The 22,678-nt window shown below is 40.6% G+C and overlaps 1 protein-coding gene and 1 long non-coding RNA gene across 2 annotated transcripts in view; one reads left to right on the top strand and one right to left on the bottom strand.

The window, feature by feature from the left end:
- plekhh2 (pleckstrin homology domain containing, family H (with MyTH4 domain) member 2) overlaps positions 1 to 22,678 on the bottom strand; it is a 75,698-nt gene that overhangs the window by 21,770 nt on the left and 31,250 nt on the right. The window contains exons 9-21 of the mRNA XM_061963115.2: positions 21,462 to 21,537; positions 21,295 to 21,389; positions 21,049 to 21,208; positions 15,647 to 15,783; positions 14,008 to 14,121; positions 11,815 to 11,901; positions 11,509 to 11,667; positions 11,284 to 11,364; positions 10,872 to 11,051; positions 10,690 to 10,798; positions 9,475 to 9,587; positions 6,737 to 6,916; positions 2,726 to 2,823 (exon numbers count right to left, since the gene is read on the bottom strand). Coding sequence (XP_061819099.2) covers positions 2,726 to 2,823; positions 6,737 to 6,916; positions 9,475 to 9,587; positions 10,690 to 10,798; positions 10,872 to 11,051; positions 11,284 to 11,364; positions 11,509 to 11,667; positions 11,815 to 11,901; positions 14,008 to 14,121; positions 15,647 to 15,783; positions 21,049 to 21,208; positions 21,295 to 21,389; positions 21,462 to 21,537 — 1,589 coding nt within the window. The remainder of the gene's footprint in view (positions 1 to 2,725; positions 2,824 to 6,736; positions 6,917 to 9,474; positions 9,588 to 10,689; positions 10,799 to 10,871; positions 11,052 to 11,283; positions 11,365 to 11,508; positions 11,668 to 11,814; positions 11,902 to 14,007; positions 14,122 to 15,646; positions 15,784 to 21,048; positions 21,209 to 21,294; positions 21,390 to 21,461; positions 21,538 to 22,678) is intronic.
- LOC133608007 (uncharacterized) lies at positions 4,593 to 22,431 on the top strand. The gene is made up of 3 exons (XR_009815479.2): positions 4,593 to 4,704; positions 9,505 to 9,581; positions 21,059 to 22,431. It is a non-coding gene; the product is annotated as an uncharacterized lncRNA (long non-coding RNA).

Here is a 22,678-nt window from a genome sequence, read left to right as displayed (position 1 = left end):
GTTAATTTATTGTGTCGTCCTGCACTGTGTTTATGTGTGTAGCATGTTTAGCCATTAATTTTGTTATGGTCCTTCAGTGATAATGGAACTTGAAAGAAATTTAGTTTATTTTCTGCCACAGTGATGAGGATTAGTATTTTAGAAGCGGATTAGCAGTGTGGATGCGGATTACCACTGTGGATGGACGACGCGAGCCAATGTTCTGGCCACACACGGCGTGGCTCTGTTGGTAGAGCGGCTGTGCCAGCAACCTGAGGGTTCCTGGTTCGATCCGTTGTGTCCTTGAGCAAGACACTTCACCCATGCTCCTGATGGGTCGTGATTAGGGCCTTGCATGGCAGCTCCCGCCATCAGTGTGTGTTTGTGTGTATGAATGGGTGAATGTGAAAATAATGTCAAATCGCTTTGCGTACCGTGAAGGTAAAAAAGCAATTACTGTATACAAGTATAACCCATTTACACGCACTTTCCTGGAATAAATGCAACTTCTGCATGGAATTCAAGAAATTTAATTATGTCTCCTGGAGTGTGCATCCCTTTTGGTGAAATCCTTCTCGTCAAACCAGAATTTAGCCATGTAAACAGTGGGACACAGCTGCAGTATAGATCGGCTGATCAGCCGATCAATCAAAAAAGGCAAATATCAGGATCGGGACATTTGTCTAGTGTAGACGAAAACCGAACATTCTTTTCACTGTACTGTAATCTTAAATTAGTTGTCATGCGCTTGTGCAGATGTACAGTACCTTATGTTGTAGTTGGTGTGTTTAGAATAATCAGGCTGTCAAAGGTAGTACGATTAATCAAAAACGTTTTTCTCATTAATCATGTATAAACATAACTTGTTTTTAACTCACATGCTACTTTACTTTAACGGCGGCTGGATACCTAAAAGGCAGCACGGGTTGTTATACAGTCAGTGATCAGGCCAATGCATATGCCAGTGCAAAGACGAATAAGGAGACTGGTGTGCTCGGTGGCAAATGACTTGCATTCAACTAAAAATTATTATGTAACAGTTTTTGGTATATATGACATTCCAACAATATAATTGCATTTGTGTCCAAATATATTTTTTTTTTTTTCAAGTTGATTTAAAATATGCAAGCAAGTAATATAATTTGACTAATTGTGATTAATCAAAATTAAAACATTGATTGTTCTGATTTTGAAAAATAATAGCTAAATCTTCATTGCAAGCAACCTAATTCAAGACATAGATGAATACTATTTATGTTAAGTATGTCCGACCCAAAAAAAGGGACAAGCGGTAGAAAATGGATGGATGGATGTTAAAATGTGAAATATAAAGCATCAATAGATGATAAAACGACTGTAATTTTAGGAATACTAACTCATAGAGTTTTAAGTTATTAGTACTGAAGCAACATTCACAATCAAATTGTATTAAAATTTGCGCAGAGCAACCACCACAAGTACTTAATTTTGAATTAAATTTGTATGACATAGAGGAACAGGAAAATATTTCATCTGAAGTTATTCAAACTAATCCTATACACAAGCAGTCCAAAAGATGCAACAAACAATTTGCAGTCATGTTGTTGTTATGATAGAATATACATTCAATGACAACTAACGCTAGCTATCCAAATTTTATAGCTAGAAGCCGTAAGAGGGATATACTGTCTGAAATACATTGTAAAGTTTGTGCAAACACCTACTTTAAGTACGGTAGTGTAGAAGGAAATGTGTGGGATCAGATAGTTTGAAATGTCAACTTCGGGAAACATATTTTAAATATTATATTTATATCTAAGTATTTGGACCCATTCTATCACATTTTGATGATATGTGGTTTGTATATATTTGCCTCTTAACCTTTATAATAATCCAACATCTTCACAGCTGGAAGTAAATTAATATTTGATTAAATATTTGCCTCCCAAGAAAAAAACGGAAGTTAGGGGTTGCAACTTAACTATTAGATTGCTGCTCAGTGGCTTTGTGGTTAGAGTGTCCGCCCTGAGATCGGTAGGTTGTGAGTTCAAACCCCGGCCGAGTCATGCCAAAGACTATAAAAATGGCACCCATAACCTCCCTGCTTGGCACTCAGCATCAAGGGTTGGAATTGGGGGTTAAATCACCAAAATGATTCCCGGGCACGGCCACTACTGCTGCTCACTGAGGGTGATGGGTCAAATGCAGAGGATAATCTCACCATATCTAGTGTGTGTGTGACAATCATTGGTACTTTAACTTTTAACTTAAACTTTACTTATAATGTGCCCTACTGTGGAAACTGAATCTTCATTGCCTGATGCCCGCAAGTCTTAATGTAGCTCTTCCAGTCTGACGAGGGTGTTTGAGCACCAGCCTCCTAAGGACTCTAGTGGCAGCTGTTGATAGCATCCTCCTTCTGCCTTTGCTATCTTTTTTTGCATAATTTTTCTTGTATGTGATCGCTTCTCTAAACTATTTGGAAAATTCCATACTTACATTTCTAAAATGCAATCAAACTTCATCGTCAATAATACAAGTATTGAGAATACAGGTTCATAGCAAACACATTCATCCATCCATTTTCTATCGCTTGTCCCTCTCTGGAGGCTGGAGCCTGTCCCAGCTGCACTCAGGCAGAAGGAAGGGTACACCCTGGACAAGTCGCCTTCTCAACACAGGGCCAACACAGTTAGCCACTCACATGTTTTTTCCAATAAATGTCATTTTGTTTGCCACTCTATATCATAAATGAATGTTTTGTTACCTGGACTCTCCGTGTCTATTAAGATGAACTTGGAGCAGCCAAAGGAAAGGCTGCTGAGGCAGAAAGAGTCCAACACACAAGGCTAAAAACTGCCATCCCTAAAAAGTGACAGAGACACAGTGTTATCAAATACTACATAACACAAAAATGCGCTAAAAAGACACTCAATTGAGACAGTAAATGCATCAAGGCAGCATCGCCAGTATTAAAGCATTAAATCATCCAGCTCATATACACCATATCTTAAAGAAACCATTGCCAAACAGTGCTCTCTGTTGGTGGCTTTGGAGCTTGCAGCAGACAAAGCAGTCCAATGGGACCTGGGAATTATTTTTCTCTTGTCTGATTTATAAAAGTTGCTACAATGTTAGTTACTCGTGTTAAACAAAGCGTCAAGTTATAAAGTTCATGCATTTGGGCATTTTTGAGGCCTCTGTACGTTGTATTCTGCAATATATTTGTGACGTCACAGATTGACGGATGTACACTTGTGGTCATTTTCAGACATGTTGTGTCAGAAAGCCTTCTCCCCCTCTGCTGAGCAGACAAAGCCGAGAGTACTGCCAATAGCTTCCGTGTCATTCCTTCTCATTTCATGCCCGTCTGCCTTCCCTAATGTCTAATAAATAAATAATTCCGTTTATGTGTCCACAACATTTTACATGGGACTGTTTTGCCAATAGGTTTCTCATAGTCATTCACATCGACGTCCCACTGGGGTGAGTTTTTCCTTGCCCGTATGTGGGCTTTGTACCGAGGATGTCGTTGTGGCTTGTGCAGCCCTTTGAGACACTTGTGATTTAGGGCTATATAAATAAAGATTGATTGATTGATGTACCAGTATGCAATTGAATTAGCCGCTAAACTCAGACAAAAAAAGATGGCGAGATTACGACTTGGTTTGAGGAAACTAGATAAGGTAGGGTAAACTATTTGAGGGATTTGCACTATAACAGTGATGTGTGACATGCAGTGAAATACATGCTGGTAAAAGCCACTTAACTTAAAAAAGCATCTCTGTAGCTATTGGAGAGTGGGCAGGTAGGTGTACCTAATGTTGTGACTGGTTAACCAACCCTACTTGTACAAAGTTTTCAATTTACAAACCACAGACCAAATAAAAGTATGCTTTGGTGTACAAACCTTGCCTATGCTGTGCTGTACAGTGCGAGTATTTCACTCGCATATGCACCTACAAGAGCTGCATATGCCTGCGAGTACGGATTTCAAACCTTTCATTTGAATTTTGCTCCTAAAATAAATCCATAAAAAGTAATATTTGGGGAAAAGAAAAGAGTGTTAGCAGGCCATGCAAGCACTATATCAACCCTCTGCGCATCTGCTCACCACAGACGTGATAACATGTACGCAGTATCGCCACTCTTGTGACATGTTAGTTTAACTGCTACTAAAACAACTATCCAGTAAGTGCCGATTTAATTTAAAAAACAAAAGATACAAATTTGATAGTAAATAAACCCATGTTTGCACTGCTCGATGTTGTGGTCATTTATGTGAATAGTGTTTTAATGTTTAGGAGACATGCTCTAATGAAATAGGAACACATTCTCCTGTCTGGGCTCTGGGTGGTTCACTCAGGGAAATTTACAGAGTTGTCCTGAAGTCATTGTGTGTATCTGTGTATCTCTTGTCATCTACCCATTGTGTGTCTCGCAGAACAGCCATTGTGTTGGCAAACTCTACTCAAGGCCAAAGCCTTCACCCAAACAATGGAATAGCCTCATTTTAAAATGTGAGTTTGGCTCCCATTTCCCCCTAGAGGAGAGAACTGGAATCACAGTCAAAATTTCTCAACAGCTGAAGGCCATTCAGCAATCAGGAAGGCTCTCACCTGAAGCAAAAAATACTCCTTTAAGTCTGTAGCTCCAGCTCAGACTTCAGTACAACAAACACTGCTCTAGGAGAGTTTGCCTAGTGCAGTAGTGCCCAACTGTTTGCAGAGACTAGGATGGCTGACGGTGAGATGACCTGTATTACCGTATTTTTCGGATTATAAATCGCAGTTTTTTTCATAGTGTGCGATTTATACTCTGGAGCGATTTATGTGTGAAATTATTAACACATTACCGTAAAATATCAAATAATATTATTTAGCTCATTCACGTAAGAGACTAGGCGTATATCAGCAATCGTCACACACATACGTCAACCAATAAAAATTTGGCGGGGGCGGGTCATGGCAGAAGTGCATTGTGGGTCATGGCAGAAGTGCATTGTGGAAAAAAAAGATGCTACCTGCTACTACTTCCGTACCTATTAAAATGGATCATTTCTACATTGGCGGTAATTTATAAAAACTGAGAAGGGCTGAACAAAAATGGCACCGAAAAGGAAATCATATACTGCAGGTTACAAGCTGGACGTAGTGAAATATGCAGCAGAAAACGGCAAGAGGAAGCGGCCCATTGTCTACCTTTGGAGTTGGCAGAGTTGTTTAGAAGTGACACCGAGGTAGAAGATTTCATCGGATTTAGCGATTAGGAGTGACAGATTGTTTGGTAAACGTATAGCATGTTCTATATGTTGTAGTTATTTGAATGACTCTTACCAAAGACATGCACCTGGGGATAAGTTGATTGGCAACACTAAATTGACCCTAGTGTGTGGATGTGAGTGTGAATGTTGTCTGTCTATCTGTGTTGGCCCTGCGATGACGTGGCGACTTGTCCAGGGTGTACCCCGCCTTCCGCCCGATTGTAGCTGAGATAGGCTCCAGCGCCCCCCGCGACCCCAAAAAAGGGAATAAGCGGTAGAAAATGGATGGATGGATAATATGTTACGTTAACATACCAGGCACGTTCTCAGTTGGTTATTTATGCCTCATATAACGTACACTTATTCAGCCTGTTGTTCACTTGTCTTTATTTATTTAAAATTGCCTTTCAAATGTCTATTCTTGGTGTTGGATTTTATCAAATAAATTTCCCCCACAAATGCGACTTATACTCGAGTGCGACTTATATATGTTTTTTTCCTTCTTTATTATGCATTTTCGGCCGGTGCCACTTATACTCCGGAGCGATTGATGATCCGAAAAATATGGTATTTTGATTTGATATCTTGAATTTATTTTAATTTTAATTGGTTGTTAAATGTTTCATGTCAAATCCAAGCTGTAAAGGGTCAGTATATGTACTTTTGAAAACACCTTACTTTCAAAAATGGTTAATTGAAATGTAATTTGTTTATATTGGTCCCTAATTGCTTTTGTGTGTTTCCACCTTCTCCAAAGGTTTTTCACCTTTTAAAAGAGACAATAAAGTCCAAAAATAAAAGGAGAAAGAGAGATTTGTCCCATCATTAGAGTAAAAAAGAGTGAAGTTCCAGTGTAATTTATTTTGAGGTTAATGTGCTCCCACCTCTTCTAAAGGGTTACACATCATTGCAGGGACTATCTTTTCAAAGGGGTGAGCATTACTTTATCTTCGGTCCCCTCGCCTTGTTTGGCCACATCCATTTTCTTCTTCGCCTTCTTCCTGATGTACTACCACTTATTTCTTTGTTGTTCCTGTGTTCGGTTCTGACTCCACAGCATTGACAGCCTCACACAAATTTTATCCCAGTCATCCCTCTTTCGTTTGCTGGAAATGCCAGGGGACAGCATGCCAAAAAGTATATTTTAACTAAAAAGTATATTTTGTCACGCCTTCACTTCAGCAAGAAGCACCTCCTACTACATGTCTGTGAATTATTTCATTATCTTTGTTTCCTGATTGTGCAGAGTGTAGGATCTTAGGCGCATAGTTATTTTAAATATAATTTGCATATTTAAATGGTGGCGTGGACAGGGTGTGACCAGCTACACTCCAACATGTGTGGTCAATTCCACATTGATTGGGATGCAAAAAAAAAAAAAAAAGTGCTAGAATTAATGCGTGCGCACACTTTAATACTGGATTTGAGGGTACGTCATCTTTTAGTAGGACATCCACACAACTCTCAATATATGAGGCCCTAGGTTACTGCTGGCACTGTGATGAGCATGTTCACCTGCACGGGTCCTTGCTGGCTGGGCGGCTGTCTCCTTCGGGTCTGCTTAATGAGCTGGCAGAAAAACTCATTTTGTAACTCCGGGTGGGTCAGACACACCTGCTGGGCACTCTGAACGAGAGAGACATGATAGTCGATGGCTGGGGCATCGATAGCCACATTGATGAACAGCTGACAAGTCTGAGAAGAAAGGTGTGAAAATTATTGTATTTTCCTGACAAATACTGCAGAAAATGTTTCAAACTTTGGTATAAGCAGCATGTCTCAAAATCCTGAATCATTAATAAATTAAGTAGCTCTGAAGTGCAATGTACATACAAGTGCATCCGGAAAGTATTCACAGCAGTTCACTATTTACACATTTTGTTACATTACAGCATTATTCCAACATGGAATACATTAATTTGTGTCCTAAAAAATGTGACACACAATTGCCCATAATGAAAATGTTTTTTATATAATATATTCAGCAAATTGATTTAAAATGGAAAAAAACTAAGAAATCACATGTACATAAGTATTCACAGCCTTTGCCATTAGGCTCAAAAGTGAGATCAGGAGCCTTTTGTTTCAACTTGAGATGTTCCTACAGCTTAATTGGAGTCCACCTGTGGTAAATTCAGTGTGTTGGACATGACTTGGAAAGGCACACAATATAAGGTCCCACACCTGACAGTGTATGGTAGAGCACAAACCAAGAATGAAGTCGAAGGAATTGTGTGTAGACCTCTAAGACAGGATTGTCTCGAGGCACAAATCTGGGGAAGGGTACAGAAAAATATCTGCTGCCTTGAAGGTCCCAATGACCACAGTGGCCTCCATCATCTGTAAATAGAAGAGGTTTGGAACCACTCTTCCTAGATCTGGCCAGCTGTCTAAACTGAGCAATCAGAGGAGAGGGGGCCTAGTCAGGGAGGTGACCAAGAACCCGATGGTCACTCTGTCAAAGCAACATGACAGGACAGAGGAGAACCTTATAGACCTTAAACCATCTCTGCAGCTTTCCACCAATCAGGCCTGTACGTTAGAGTGGCCAGACGGAAGCCATTCCTGTCATGCTTCTGTGTTCACCGTGCCATGCCAGATCCGCTCAAAACATGTCTTCTGCTGCAGAGCCCATATTTAGTGTTCCTGTGGCAGAGCCACTATTCCATATTGCACTCTGCAAACAGGCCTTCATAAGCTCTGCTGTTTCAAATCAGGTCACCTGGTCACACAGCAGGCATCTGAGTTTGATGCCTGCTCTGGTTCCCTAGTCTGTTAAGTTATTGACCCTTTGACTTTCTTGTCAGGTAAGTTTTTACTTTTGACCTTTTTCCAGTTTTTGTTCAGTGGCTTCACCCCTTTCTTTCATACCTTGTTTTTCTCAAACTTCTTTTTTTCACGGCAACTTTTTGTTAATCTTTTGGATTTAAGAGTTTTAAAGTTTTTTTCACAACTGTGTGCTCCCTTATTGTATTTGACTTTTGCCTGAGTCTCTGCTTTGGGGTCCAATTACACCGCCAAACAGGCTCCTGACAATTCCTTCTTAAAAGTTTGCCAAAATGCACCTGAAAGACTCTCAGACAATGAGAAACAAAATTTTCTGTTGTGATGCGTCATGTTTGGAGGAAATCAGGCACCATTCATCACCAGGCCAATACCATCCCTACAGCTCAGCATGGTAGTAGAAGCATCATGCTTTGGGGATGTTTTTTCAGTGGCAGGAACTGGGAGACTAATCAGGATGGAGGAAAAGATGCATGCAGCACTGTACAAAGACATCGTGGATGAAAATCTGCTCCAGAGCGCTCTTTAACTCTTACTGGGGCGACGGTTCATCTTTCAGCATGACAACGACCCTAAGCACACAGCCAAGATATCAAAGGAATGGCTTCAGGACAACTCTGTAAATGTCCTTGAGTGGCCCAGTCAGGGCAGAGTCGTGAATCCGATTGAACATATCTGAAAATAGCTGGGCTCCAACGCTTTCCATCAAACATGATAGAAATAGAGCTTGAGAGGTGCTGCAAAGAGAAATGGGCAAAACTGTCCAAAGATAGGTGTGCCAAGCTTGTGGCATCATATTCAAAAAGACTTGAGGATGTAATTGCGCCAAAGGTGTATCAACAAAGTATTGAGCAAAGGCTGTCAAAACTTATTTTTAATGAATTTGCAAACATTTCTTAATAAAATTGAAACTGTTTCACATTGTCATTATGGGGTATTGTATGTAGAAATTTTGAGGGGGAAAAACCCGAAATTATTCTATTTTGGAATAAAGCTGTAACAGCAAAATGTGGAAAAAGGGAAGCGCTGTAAATACTTTCTGGATCCATTGTACCAATGGCCTTCCAGCCACACACGTGAAGTGTGATTAAATAGATGTAGGTATTAATCTTTTAGTCTTAATCTAGTCTGCTTTATCACCCATTCGGTGAGATACTGATTTAAGTGACCCTGTGATGTTTAATTGAGTATGAATCTGTTGAGAGGTGTACCTGTCAATATAATGACGTGAAACATTATGAAAACATTCAAACTTGATCCAAACCCAGAACTATAACAACCATGTGCGCTACCAAATTGAACAATGTCATATTTTATCAAATATGTATTTTTCCTACCTGTGACTGACTGGCAACCAAAAAGCCATAGAAAATAAATGAATGAATACTAAATTTATGTTTGTGTCAATATTTGAATCTTCAAGGTAAATATTTTTCTGAATAAACATAATGATACAGTACTTTCCGCACCTTAAAGAGTTTGACAGCCTCTGTTTGCAGGGCCTGTGAAGGCACCGTGGTGAGAGGAGACGACAGAGCTTCCTTACTGAAAGACAACATTGGGTGTCGCCAGATCTGTGAGTCTGAAAAATCAAAGAGTCACCTCAACACGCTTCCAACTTAATGAATCATTTCAACAACAAAAAGGAATGAATAGAAATTAACGGATAACAAAAAGTATTAACATCACACGTTGAAATAGTTGGAAGGAAGTAACCCTAGAAAAATCTAACAAATTGCAACACAATACAAAATGTAAAAAAATTATGTTAAAACACCTTTTTTAATATTACTGCCTTAGTTAAGAGGGGCCTATCCTGCTAATTTCAGGGTTTAAAAAAAAAAAATATTGGATCCTTGCAGGGCATTATTCATTTTAATAAAATACTCCACACATTTACAGTTGTGGACAAAGTAAATCTGCATTCTTCTCCATGTGGTTACAGCCTCCTTCCACAACAATGTTATAGCTGCATTGAGACAACCCTCCCTTAAAAGGTTACATGCTAATGGTTATCAGCAAACTGGATATTACATATAACTGGATGAATATTGAAAAATTTGCCGTCAAACTGTGCTTTGAAAGGAAACAACTGTCCGTGAAGTGGCAATCTGCAGCGGAGCAGTGACCGCCAGGTAGGTCTGGTGGTTCTCAACAGATTTGGCTGCGGAAGCCACTATCATTACTTAATGACGAGTGACAAACCAAATTATTTACTGCATACACGTCATTCTTAACTACTTATCACTATGCTGCTAATAAAAAACCTAAAATTCATTATCTTATGAAATAAAAAGTTAAAGTTGATATCGGAAATCTGTTCGATACCACATCTGGAAAGACGTATGTTAGGGCCTCTTTAAGCATTTTGTGTTAAGTTGGACTGTTTAAGTAACTCAATCTTGCTCCTTAACCTGTGATACCCAATAGCACTGCACACAATATTTACACTACAATACTGTACAGTATGTGTGTACATGTATTTCATGATTTGTTTTTTGCCCTGCAGACCACAAAAAACAAATGTTGAGACTATGATTTGTAGCAGCCTGAAAGAGAATACAGGCATAATGTTGTTTACACAGTACATTTGTGAACCGAATCTTTTCAATCAGAAATTGTTGTCAGAAACAGTGAAGGTAAAATCTTATCAAATAGCTCACTCATAGCCAGGAAACACTAACTTGGATCTCCATTCTGTTGGAAGAGTTTCCCCACCAATTGCTCAAATTCAGTGCCGACTTTTCCCATCATGGTTGCTGCTGCGACACTCAGATGGTACAACCATGAGGCCTGAACAAGACCCTGACGTTAGTCAGATACAGATAGAAGTCATGTCTCTGTGATGTGTGGTAGAGATACATACCTTTTCATGGCGAGACTCAATGAGCAGGTAAGTTGGTTCTTGATCCTGCGGGTGAATGGCGATGGTGAAGGAAACTACCGGTAAGCTGTCCACACATGCTTTCAGATCATCATCGGAGTCCTGAGACCTGTCCACCTCCTCCACTTGGGCATCCCAAACCTTAATCTGACCAAGTGGAAACTGAGAACATACACAAATAATACAGTAAATCAGTAAAGACTGCCTTTTCGCATTTGCAAAGAGCAATACTGCTTTTAAGTCACTGCAGTAATTATGATAAGGATGAAAAGATCGGTTCAATAGTGGCCTAATTTACTGAATCACATAGTAAATGCTCTGTGTTGTTAAACAGTTGGTTATATGTGTTATTTCCAACATCATTTGTTTCCTCAAAACTGTGACCGTGATGTACCTTGTCCTCCTGACTGCGAAAGTAGTATAGCGTTTTACCAATCAAAGCACACCAAACCCGCTTAGAGTAGCCATGTTTTACCTGTCGTTTACAAGAGAAATGTAGCAAGTTAGCAATTCCTATGACAGTGAGAATACAGTAAAAGGCGAATATTGATAAACGAGCACAGGAGTAAAGTTTTGGGAAAAGCTGCATATTGTGAATGAGTCATTTGAATGGTGTGACCTTGATAAGATGTCCCTTCATGGTGGGCCGCATATCCGGCTGAGTGAAGAGTGGACTTGCAGCTTTGACTCTCAGCACAGCCTGCAGTACTCTGAGCCATTCATCCAGCAGGTTAGGGGAGTCTGCTTTGAGATAGTACACTCGCTTCCCTGTAACTATCTACACACAACAGAAAAATACCAGTAGGGAAAAGAGAAGGAAATTCTCTGGATGTGTATATCAAAAAGGAAGTTACACGCAATTATCTCATCTAAATTCATAACGACATCTGCTGTTTTATCATAGCAAATGACTAAAATTTCCTACCTGGAGTACTTGTTTTCCTTCTCCACGTGCAATGTTGCTGGTGGCGTTGAGCTCAATCTGACCTTGAGGTTTCCTTATCACATCGCTCTATGTAAACGTAATGGTAAATCAAAGGGTCAACAAAACAATAGTGGAAAACAGCCACATATGCGTCATATTCATATTAGGGCTGTCAAATTTAACAAGTTAACACATGTGAATAACCACCAAAAAATATTGCATTAAACATGTATCAATACAGATCAATCATGCAATTTATTTTGACTGTACATGCTCTTTTACCTTCAAAAGACTACACGAGTTGTTATACAGTCAGTGATCAGGTCAATGCATACGATTAGTGCAATGATGAGTGACAAGACTCTGGCTGGTGTGCTCGCTAGAAAAGTTCCCTTTAACTAGATAACACTGTTACCAAGTTTTGACGAAATAAATTACCTACATTCTATTAAATCATTAAAAAAAAAATATTCCGGGATGACATTCAGACAATAAAATTGCATTTGTGTCAAAATATTAGGTGATTAATCATAATTACTCACATCTTAAAAGTGTGATTAATCTGTTTAAAAAATGTTTTGACAGCACATCCATAAGGTCAAATCCCTCTCACCATTTTTAGACCTGCCAACTTTGAATAAATGTCATAATTTCTTACTATAATATTGTTGTACATTTTTTCATATTTATATCAAACATCCATCCAACCATCCATTTTCTACCGCTTGTCCCTTATGGGGTCGCGGGGGGTGCTGGAGCCTATCTCAGCTGCATTCGGGCGGAAGGCAGTGTACACCCTGGACAAGTCGCCACCTCATCACAGGGCCAACACAGATGGACAGACAACATTCACACACTAGGGCCAATTTAGTGTTGCCAATCAACCTGTCCCCAGGTGCATGTCTTTGGAGGTGGGAGGAAGCCGGAGTACCCGCAGGGAACCCACGCAGTCACGGGAGAACATGCAAACACTACACAGAAAGATCCTGAGCCCAGGATCAAACCCAGGACCTTTGTATTGTGAGGCACATGTACTAACCCTTGTTTCACCGTGCTGCCCTATGTTATATTTACAGTCAGTTTTGTAAAAGGGATGCTTTTGTTGATTACATGATGGTGTTTTGCTTTATTTTTTTTTACATTGTTGCCTTTTTTGTTTAAATGTATTTCTTCAATGTACCACAGGCTAATAATAAAAAAAAAAAGCCATAGACTATAAATTACCTTTTTGCTCCACTTTGAACACCCCTGCATTTACAGCTCTAGTCAGTGCTGAGTACATGACGTGACGGCAACTAGGCAAGCAACCAAAACTAAAAATTATTTAGGTTTTTGGCATCCATCATCGCAGCAAACAATGTTATTTAAAGATAGAAGTGGAGTGTTATTGCAACTGGAACTATGCGTTGCAACAGTTAACTTTTTTTGCAAATGTTCAACCGAAATTGGAGGTTGGTTGCACACCATCTGAGCAAGTATACACACAAAAAAATAGTTATACAAGCCGACCAAACTCTGCGAGGCTAGATTATTTTGGAGGTGTTTTGGAGGCTAGGCAAGAGGAAACAAACTGGTAAAAATGTTGGCAGTTCTGCCTATTACTATAAAAGCATAAATCAGGACACTGCTTTACATAGGTTAAAATCCATACAACAAAAAAATTGTGTGACATCAATTTTTCACAGAGGAAGTTCTTAGCAAAATATCCTACTATAATTTGAGATAATTTGGCTTTTTCGAATTCTTTAACACAGTGGTTCTCAAACTTTTTTCAGCAAGAACTTCACCAGATAAAAACTTGGCTCTCCAAGTACCATCATAATGACCAACATTATAATACAGTAGCAAAGTATGCCTAAGAATACATTAAAACAAGACAGAGGTATTATTTAACAAATATATTTAATATTTTTGGCCACAGTAGCATTCCACAAAGTTTGAACAGTGTTTAAATATTGGGATAAAAACACTGTACTTCATCCAATCCAGTGATTCTTTGGCGTACCACTAGATGGAGCCCAAATACCATTAGTGGTACACATACAACAGTTTGAGAGTCACTGCATTAATATAAATGTGATACAAACAACTTACAGTATACTGGCATTGATTCAAGATCTGTAAAATATACCATATATACGAAATATGCTGCATGCAGATGTGGAACTGATAACTATGAGGCGACAAACTCACTGGGGATTTGTAGTAGAGGAGCTCTCCATCTTTCAAGACGAACCAGCGTCTCTTCCAGGTTTTCTTCCAAGTCTTCACCATTTTCAGCAGGTAACCTGATTTCTCCATTGATTCCTGCAACATGCAATCTTCTTCAATATGTTTAAAGTAGTGGTGTCCAACTGGTACTGATACCCATATTGGAGTCTTGCGTATTGGCTGATGCCGATATTAATCTGATACAATATCAGCACAAATCATACGTGCTTTTATTAGATTTGCTCAAGTATAATAACTCAGGTAGCTATGAAAACACTAACCTATTTATTATTAACCATCTGGAATGTACTTATGCTGTTTTTAAATTGAGGTACTGATTGTTTTTTGGTCACACCAAGTAAGTAATTTAATTAAGCTAATTACGCAGACAATTGAATGATGCGGACACGTTTGTTACTGGGTACTTTCTAATATCCATATGCCTCGGAGACTTTGTATCTGTAAGTAATACAACCATATTTTTTAATGCTGGTTTGTATTGACAAATCTCATATTTTAGATTGCAATATTGTTCAATTGTACAAGTAACTCAGTCTCTAAGCTTTTTAACATCAATTATGACTGCAAAATAACCCACCATATAGCAATAAAAAAGGTGAGAAACATTATTTAATTCAAGAAATAACTCTTGGCAGCGTCCGTTACAAAACGATTATAATGTCGGGTTTCTAAAACTTTAACACAGGTTGCAGAGGTTAAGACACAGTAAAGGAAGTGAGCCTGGCCAGTGTGTATAATTAACATACTGGCCAGGCTAACTTCCCAGAGTTCCTGTCCTGTATAAAAAAAAGTTTACAATAGCATTTAAGTGAGTAATTTAAGTGAGTATTTTTACAGGTCTAACCGTCCACTCTTTAGATTTAAGTTTGTAACAGACTGGAGTCAAAGAGCAGCTGCATAGCTCTTCCCCCCGCCCTACTCCTTCCTCTTTTGTTGTCGCTCGCTCATCGCTGTTTTCAAAAGTTTTCAATAATGGTGAAAGTGATGTTAAACATTTATTTATTTATTTCATTTGTCATTCATACATATTTTCCATTATTTTCTGCATGGTTAACTACTGTATAATTATCTGAAAACGTGTTTTGTGATTTTTGTGTTTCTGGAACGGATTAACTGGATTCAAATATTTTTTAATGTAAAAATTTGATTGGGTTTTTATACGATTCTGTGTTTGGACCTTTTGGAACAGCTACTCACAAAAACTGAGCTATCACTGTATATAAAAGACCAAGAAGGTACAACCTGCACTGGTCATCTGTTAGTCACAGGGCTCTCATATACTGTAGCTCAACAAACAGTAGGAAACAAATTCCACAGAGAATAGCAACATAAAATCAGAGCAAAACAATAATAATGGCAAATTTCATCCTAAGTACAAGTGTAACAGAAATATTAATGTTAGCACATATCTGTAAGAGAAAGTGCAAACTACTATAAAGCTAAATGTGTTTTGCTGTGCTAAGGTCAAAAATGCAAATTTGGCCATAGTTTCAAAGCAGTGTTATTTTATGTAATTTGTTTTAGTCTTTATGTCTTCCTAAATTCTCTTGAGATGATGTTTATGTTTAGAATATTGTTTGTGTAAAATTAAGGTACATACGGTCTTGCAGTTGTCTCGAGCCAAGGAGCAAGTTTTGGGGAGTTTCTGTTCTGGTTCAGAGCACTCGGTATCGGTGGAATAGGCATCAGGTGGAATGGCGTAGTCGCATTCTGATGCCATTGAAGACACGGACACCGCTGCAGGCAAAGAGGTTTGGCATTGTTAGCTGCACAGATTAAAAAAATGTTTTTAACAATATACGGCTTCTTCAAACCTCCAAAGACATGCACCTGGGGATAGGTTGATTGGCAACACTAAACTGACCCGAGTGTGTGAATGTGAGTGTGAATGTTGTCTGTCTATCTGTGTTGGCCCTGCGATGAGGTGGTGACTTGTCCAGGGTGTACCCCGCCTACTGCCCGAGTGCAGCTGGGATAGGCTACAGCAACCCCCGCGATCCTGAACGGGACAAGCGGTAGAAAATGGATGGTAGAAAATGGATGAATGGATGGACACTGAGGACATTTGTAATATAAATATATAAAGCTAAAAGTACAAAGAAGATGACTGGAAATGATCATAAATTGGACTTTACTAAAAAGACCAATTCACAAAATTGCCACAATAATGTTTTAATATTTTAGTTTTTGACTCGCCTGGCTTCAGTTGCAGGCAGCTTAGGTTTAGTCCTCACTGACCGTGTTAATGTGAGTGTAAATGATTGTATATAGATTTACTTGGCGACTAGTCTGCTGGGATAGGCTTCAGGTCCATGTGATCGCGTTTGGAATAATGGCTTTTTTTTTTTTTTGGTAATGGGTATTCTTATTAAATATTTTCCTTGACAATGCTACTTTCTGTGACATACAAAGCGTTACTATTGCATCAATCACAGGCTCATGCTAAAGTGATCAGAGGCACACTTCAGTTTTGCTAACTCACATGCTGGTTGCTAGGGCAAGTAAACATATTCTCTTGTCAGCAAAACACTCCAATGCGTACGTACAGAGGACGCTCTGTAGAAATCTGTTTTGAATGGCATTTCACACCTACTCCATACAGTATGTGGATGGACGCTTCATGTGAAAACTGAATCAATTTTTTTCTAGTTAAACTTCATAAGATATGAAAATCCATCCATCCATCCATCCATCTTCTTCCGCTTATCCGAGGTCGGGCTGCGGGGGCAGCAGCCTAAGCAGGGAATCCCAGACTTCCCTCTCCCCAGCCACTTCGTCCCGAGGCGTTCCCAGGCCAGCCGAGAGACAAAGTCTTCCCAACATGTCCTGGGTCTTCCCCGTGGCCTCCTACCGGTCGGAGGTGCCCGAACCACCTCCCTAAGGAGGCGTTCGGGTGGCATCCTGATCAGATGCCCGAACCACCTCATCTGGCCCCTCTTGATGTGGAGGAGCAGCGGCTTTACTTTGAGCTCCTCCCGGATGACAGAGCTTCTCACCCTATCTTTAAGGGAGAGACCCGCCACCCGGCGGAGGAAGCTCATTTCGGCCGCTTGTACCCGTGATCTTGTCCTTTCGGTCATAACCCCAAGCTCATGACCATAGGTGAGGATGGGAACGTAGATCGACCGGTAAATTGAGAGCTTTGCCTTCCGGCTCAGCTTCTTCTTCACCACAACGGATCGATACAGCGTCCGCATTACTGAAGACGTCGCACCGATCCGCCTGTCGACCTCAAGATCCACTCTTCCCTCACTCGTGAACAAGACTCCGAGGTACTTGAACTCCTCCACTTGGGGCAAGATCTCCTCCTAAACCCGTAGATGGCACTCCACCCATTTCCGGGCAAGAACCATGGACTCGGACTTGGAGGTGCTGATTCCCATCCCAGTCGCTTCACACTCGGCTGCGAACCGATCCAGTGAGAGCTGAAGATCTTGGCCAGATGAAGCCATCAGGACCACATCATCTGCAAAAAACAGAGACCTAATCCTGCATCCACCTAACCAGATACCCTCAACGCCCTGACTGCGCCTAGAAATTCTGTCCATAAAAGTTATGAACAGAATCGGTGACAAAGGGCAACCTTGGCGGAGTCCAATCCTCACTGGAAACGGGTCTGACTTACTGCCGGCAATGCGGACCAAGCTCTGACAGTGATCATACAGGGAGCGGACCGCCACAATCAGACAGTCCGTTACCCTATACTCTCTGAGCACTCCCCACAGGACTTCCCGGGGTACACGGTCGAATGCCTTCTCCAAGTCCACAAAGCACATGTAGACTGGCTGGGCAAACTCCCATGCACCCTCAAGGACCCTGCCGAGAGTATAGAGCTGGTCCACAGTTCCACGACCAGGACAAAAACCATACTGTTCCTCCCTAATCCGAGGTTCGACTATCCGGCGTAGCCTCCTCTCCAGTACACATGAATAGACCTTACCGGGAAGCCTGAGGAGTGTGATCCCACGATAGTTGGAACACACCCTCCTGTTCCCCTTCTTAAAGATAGGAACCACCACCCCGGTCTGTCAATCCAGAGGTACGCCCCCGATGTCCACGCGATGTTGTAGAGTCTTGTCAACCAAGACAGCCCCACAGCATCCAGAGCCTTAAGGAACTCTGGGCGGATCTCATCCACCCCCGGGGCCTTGCCACCGAGGAGCTTTTTAACTACCTCGGCAACCTCAGCCCCAGAAATAGGAGAGCCCACCACAGATACCCCAGGCACTGCTTTCCCATAGGAAGACATGTTTGTAGGATTGAGGAGGTCTTCGAAGTATTCCCTCCACCGATCCACAACATCCGCAGTCGAGGTCAGCAGAACACCATCCCCACCATACACGGTGTTGACATTGCACTGCTTCCCTTTCCTGAGGCGGCGGATGGTGGTCCAGAATCGCTTCGAAGCCATCTGGAAGTCTGGAAGTCCATGGCTTCCCCGAACTCCTCCCATGTCTGAGTTTTTGCCTCCGTGACCGCTGAAGCCGCACACCGCTTGGCCTGTCGGTACCTGTCTGCTGCCTCCGGAGTCCTATGAGCCAAAAGAACCCGATAGGACTCTTTCTTCAGCTTGACGACATCCCTCACCGCTGGTGTCCACCAGCGGGTTCTAGGATTACCGCCACGACAGGCACCAACCACCTTGCGGCCACAGCTCCAATCGACCACCTCGACAATAGAGGTACGGAACATCGTCCACTCGGACTCAATGTCCAGCACCTCCCTCGTGACATGTTCAAAGTTCTTCTGGAGGCGGGAATTGAAACTCTCTCTGACAGGAGACTCTGCTAGGCGTTCCCAGCAGACCCTCACATTGCGTTTGGACCTGCCAGATCTGTCCGGCATCCTCCCCCACCATCGCAGCCAACTCACCACCAAGCGGTGATCGGTAGAAAGCTCCGCCCCTCGCTTCAACCGAGTGTCCAAAACATGAGACCGCAGATCTGATGACACAACTACAAAGTCGATCATGGAACTACGGCCTAGGGTGTCCTGGTGCCAAGTGCACATACGGACACCCTTATGTTTGAACATGGTGTTCGTTATGGATAATCTGTGACGAGCACAAAAGTCCAATAACAAAACACCACTGGGGTTCAGATCCGGGCGGCCATTCTTCCCAATCACGCCTCTCCAGGTTTCACTGTCGTTGCCAATATGAGCGTTGAAGTCCCCCAGTAGAACGAGGGAATAACCCGGGGGAGCACTCTCAAGTACTCCCTCGAGTGAATCCAAAAAGGGTGGGTACTCTGAGCTGCTGTTTGGCGCGTAAGTCAGGACCCGTCCCCCCACCCGAAGGCAGAGGGAAGCTACCCTCTCTACCACTGGGTTGAACTCCAACGTGCAGGCTCTGAGCCGGGGGGGCAACAAGAATTGCCACCCCAGCCCGTCGCCTCTCACTGCTGGCAACGCCAGAGTGGAAGAGAGTCCAGCCCCTCTCGAGGGAACTGGTTCCAGAGCCCTTGCTGTGCGTCGAAGTGAGTCCGACTATATCTAGCCGGAACTTCTCCACCTCGCGCACTAGCTCAGGCTCTTTTTTTCACATCGAATTATTGTAAATTGAAAACAAGTACCACTATTATTTTGACGTTCAAATTTTGGCGCTCTTAGTTTTTTTTTTTACTGTAAAATCTATGGTCATTTTTACAGTGCATTACTGTTAATGGAAAAACAGTCCCACACTCAATTTTTACAATAGAATTCTGGTGACAATGCCGCCAGCGTTTTACCATAACATCGACTGACTTGTTTTTTTTGTTTTTTTTACAGTGCACAAAAAAGAACTAAACAGACTGAAGTATGGCAAGTCTCGAGAGGTCTTAGCCACATGTGTCAAACTCAAGGCCCGGGGGCCATATCTGGCCCGCCACCTCATTTTATGTGGCCCGCAAAGGCCTGCAATTACCATGCGTCTATTTGTTTCTAAATGTAGTCAACTTTCTATTTTGAAGAAAAAAATACATGTACTGTATCCAATGTCATATATTTGAAACTTAATCTAATATTGCAACAAATATTATACTATCACACATTCCAAACATCAAAATAAGTACTTAAATATCTGCTTGACTCATTATTTTGAAGCAGCTTATCCATCAAATTGTACAATGTAAAAATTATTTTTCAGTAAAAACTGGTAGCTCAGTTGCCAGAATTTTACCTTAAAAACACAAACCAAAACAGTTGTAATATTGTTTTTTCGTTTACAGTAATACACCGTAAAAACGACCTTAGATTTTACAGTAAAATAGTGGTACATTTACAGTATACATTGTAAAAAACATGGTACATTTTATGGTAAAATTTCGGCAGCTAAACTTTACTCTAAAATCTACATATTTTTCTTACAGTGTACGTAAAAATATATAACAATGAATAATTGTGTAATTAAGCAATTTAAAATGTAGATATTATTAAGTGGCCCTCGGAGGGCAGCATAACTGCGATGTGGCCCCCAATGAAAATAAGTTTGACACCCCTGTCTTAGACTATTCAATTTATGCCTCTGTGGGAATTTTGATATTCATATTATTTGTGTAAAATTACTTGTTTTGTTGTACATTTGACTATTTCTATGTGACTGTAATACTAATAATGTTTGCACCATTGCCTAGTTTATTGAAATGCATGGGTAAGAATGACTTTTAAACAAACAACTCGCAACTATACATTGGTCTTCATTGTTCACTCAAAAGAGCCGTTTAAAAGATTTGACTCCTTCGCAAACGTCATATCTCTCCTAAGCAAAGACACGCGACTCACTGAAAGAAAAACAACTGAAGAAAAAGCATTCTTTCATTACCTGGTTACTTTCATTAATATGTTTGATTGTACACTGATCTGTACTCACAATGAATATTATTATACTATCCAATACAATACAACTGTTATGTTATGGTATTATATTATGAAATAAAATATTGTATCAGTTTTATTCCTGTTACAAACCACTAGTAGTACTATTAGTAATAGTAGTTTTCCTTTATCTGCTATTGGAATGACCTCTTTTTAGAGAGCGTGGGCTGCCTGGGATACTGTCCTTGTGAGAGCTGGAGGAGTTGTGAGAGCTGCAAAAGGAACCATCTTCTTCTCCTGAACTGGACGACTCCTCTGAGCTGGAGGACTCATCTGAGAACGGACTGCTGCTCAGCAGAGTGGCCTTCTGCAGAAACACAGAGTACTCATTAGTACTGGTGTTCACCAGGAAACTAAAAACACAATCCTATTTCTTCACACAATCATACTTACTCCCTTCAGAGTAGTGTATACTGGTGTGCTCATGTTTTTATAAACCAGGGATGTGTACATTTCAAAGGCCGGATAAGAGGATTGCAACGAGGAGTCTGCAAAAAAAAGAGTATGAGTTCTGAGTTCATAGTTTGAACTAGGACTAGTTATGATGCTCTCCCACTTACCTTTGCTAGCTGAGTCTGTGTAGGATGTCTCAGACAGCCTTATTCCTGATTTAGCCACTGCATAGATGCGACTCTCCTATAGCAACACAAGCACGTTAAAAAGTACTCACTGTCCACTACATTAGGTATACTTGCACCATAGAATATAATTTACCGTCCAGACTGCTCATTATCAAATGACTAAATGGGCAGATTTAGAATGGAAGAAGGGAAAGTGAGCTGTTTACTTTATGTGAGGCAACTCAAAGTGGTCAGGCTCCCCCTTGTCATCAAAGATGCAGTTAAGTAGACAGTACAAGTTATTGTTTTAAGTGCTGATTCTAATAGTGGTTAACTTCTCTGTCCACTTATGGCATTTTAAATGTTATGTACTGTAACGTGTTGTCTGTGTAGTCAAAAAGTGATTCTAAATTCTAAAGGGGTCATTGATTGTGTTTGACTTTATATGTTACACTGTAAACATAAATTCATAATACGGGTGCAGCTATTGTTATTTTAATAATCGAGTAATCTATCGATTAATTTGTTCGATTAATCAAGTACCGTAATCAGATAATACACACTTAAGAGCCATGCTGCGTATTTTAGGGATAACAGTTTAAATAAACAAAATACCGTAATCAGATAATACACACTTAAGAGCCATGCTGCGTATTTTAGGGATAATAGTTTAAATAAACAAAACATTTTCTGCTTTCCATAACCTTCATTTTTTCCCCTAATGAATGCACATCATTAACACTGAAATTATACTTTAAACACAGATCACGGCACCCACATACCACTGCTCTCATGGCGCTCTATTGCGGCGGTTGAATCCGTGTATATAAAGTTCTAGGCACTCCATGTGGTCCAGATTTTATATATTTTTAATAAATGAATGAAACGATGAATAGAAGCAACAGAATAAAAATTTTAACTTTTTTCTAATCAAATTAATCAATTTCATTGCAGCCCTAATTCATATAATGATTTTCTAATTGCTATACATAAATGCATTACATACTGTAACTACTGCACATTCTAATCTATTTGAAGTTCGCAATAAATGACTGATGTCAGAATATAATGTTGTCTTTTGGCTTTTCCCCAATAGGGGTCACCATAGCAGGACAACAGCATGAAATGTGGCTCTATGGTTACGCCAGTTGCCCTTCCTGACACAACTCTGGCCTGGAATGGAACCGGTGCTCTCTACCATGAAAGAACCCTTATTC

This window comes from Nerophis lumbriciformis, linkage group LG02 (genome assembly GCF_033978685.3).
Source record: "Nerophis lumbriciformis linkage group LG02, RoL_Nlum_v2.1, whole genome shotgun sequence".
NCBI lineage: Eukaryota > Metazoa > Chordata > Actinopteri > Syngnathiformes > Syngnathidae > Nerophis > Nerophis lumbriciformis.
This window is presented reverse-complemented; position numbering and strand designations above follow the sequence as displayed.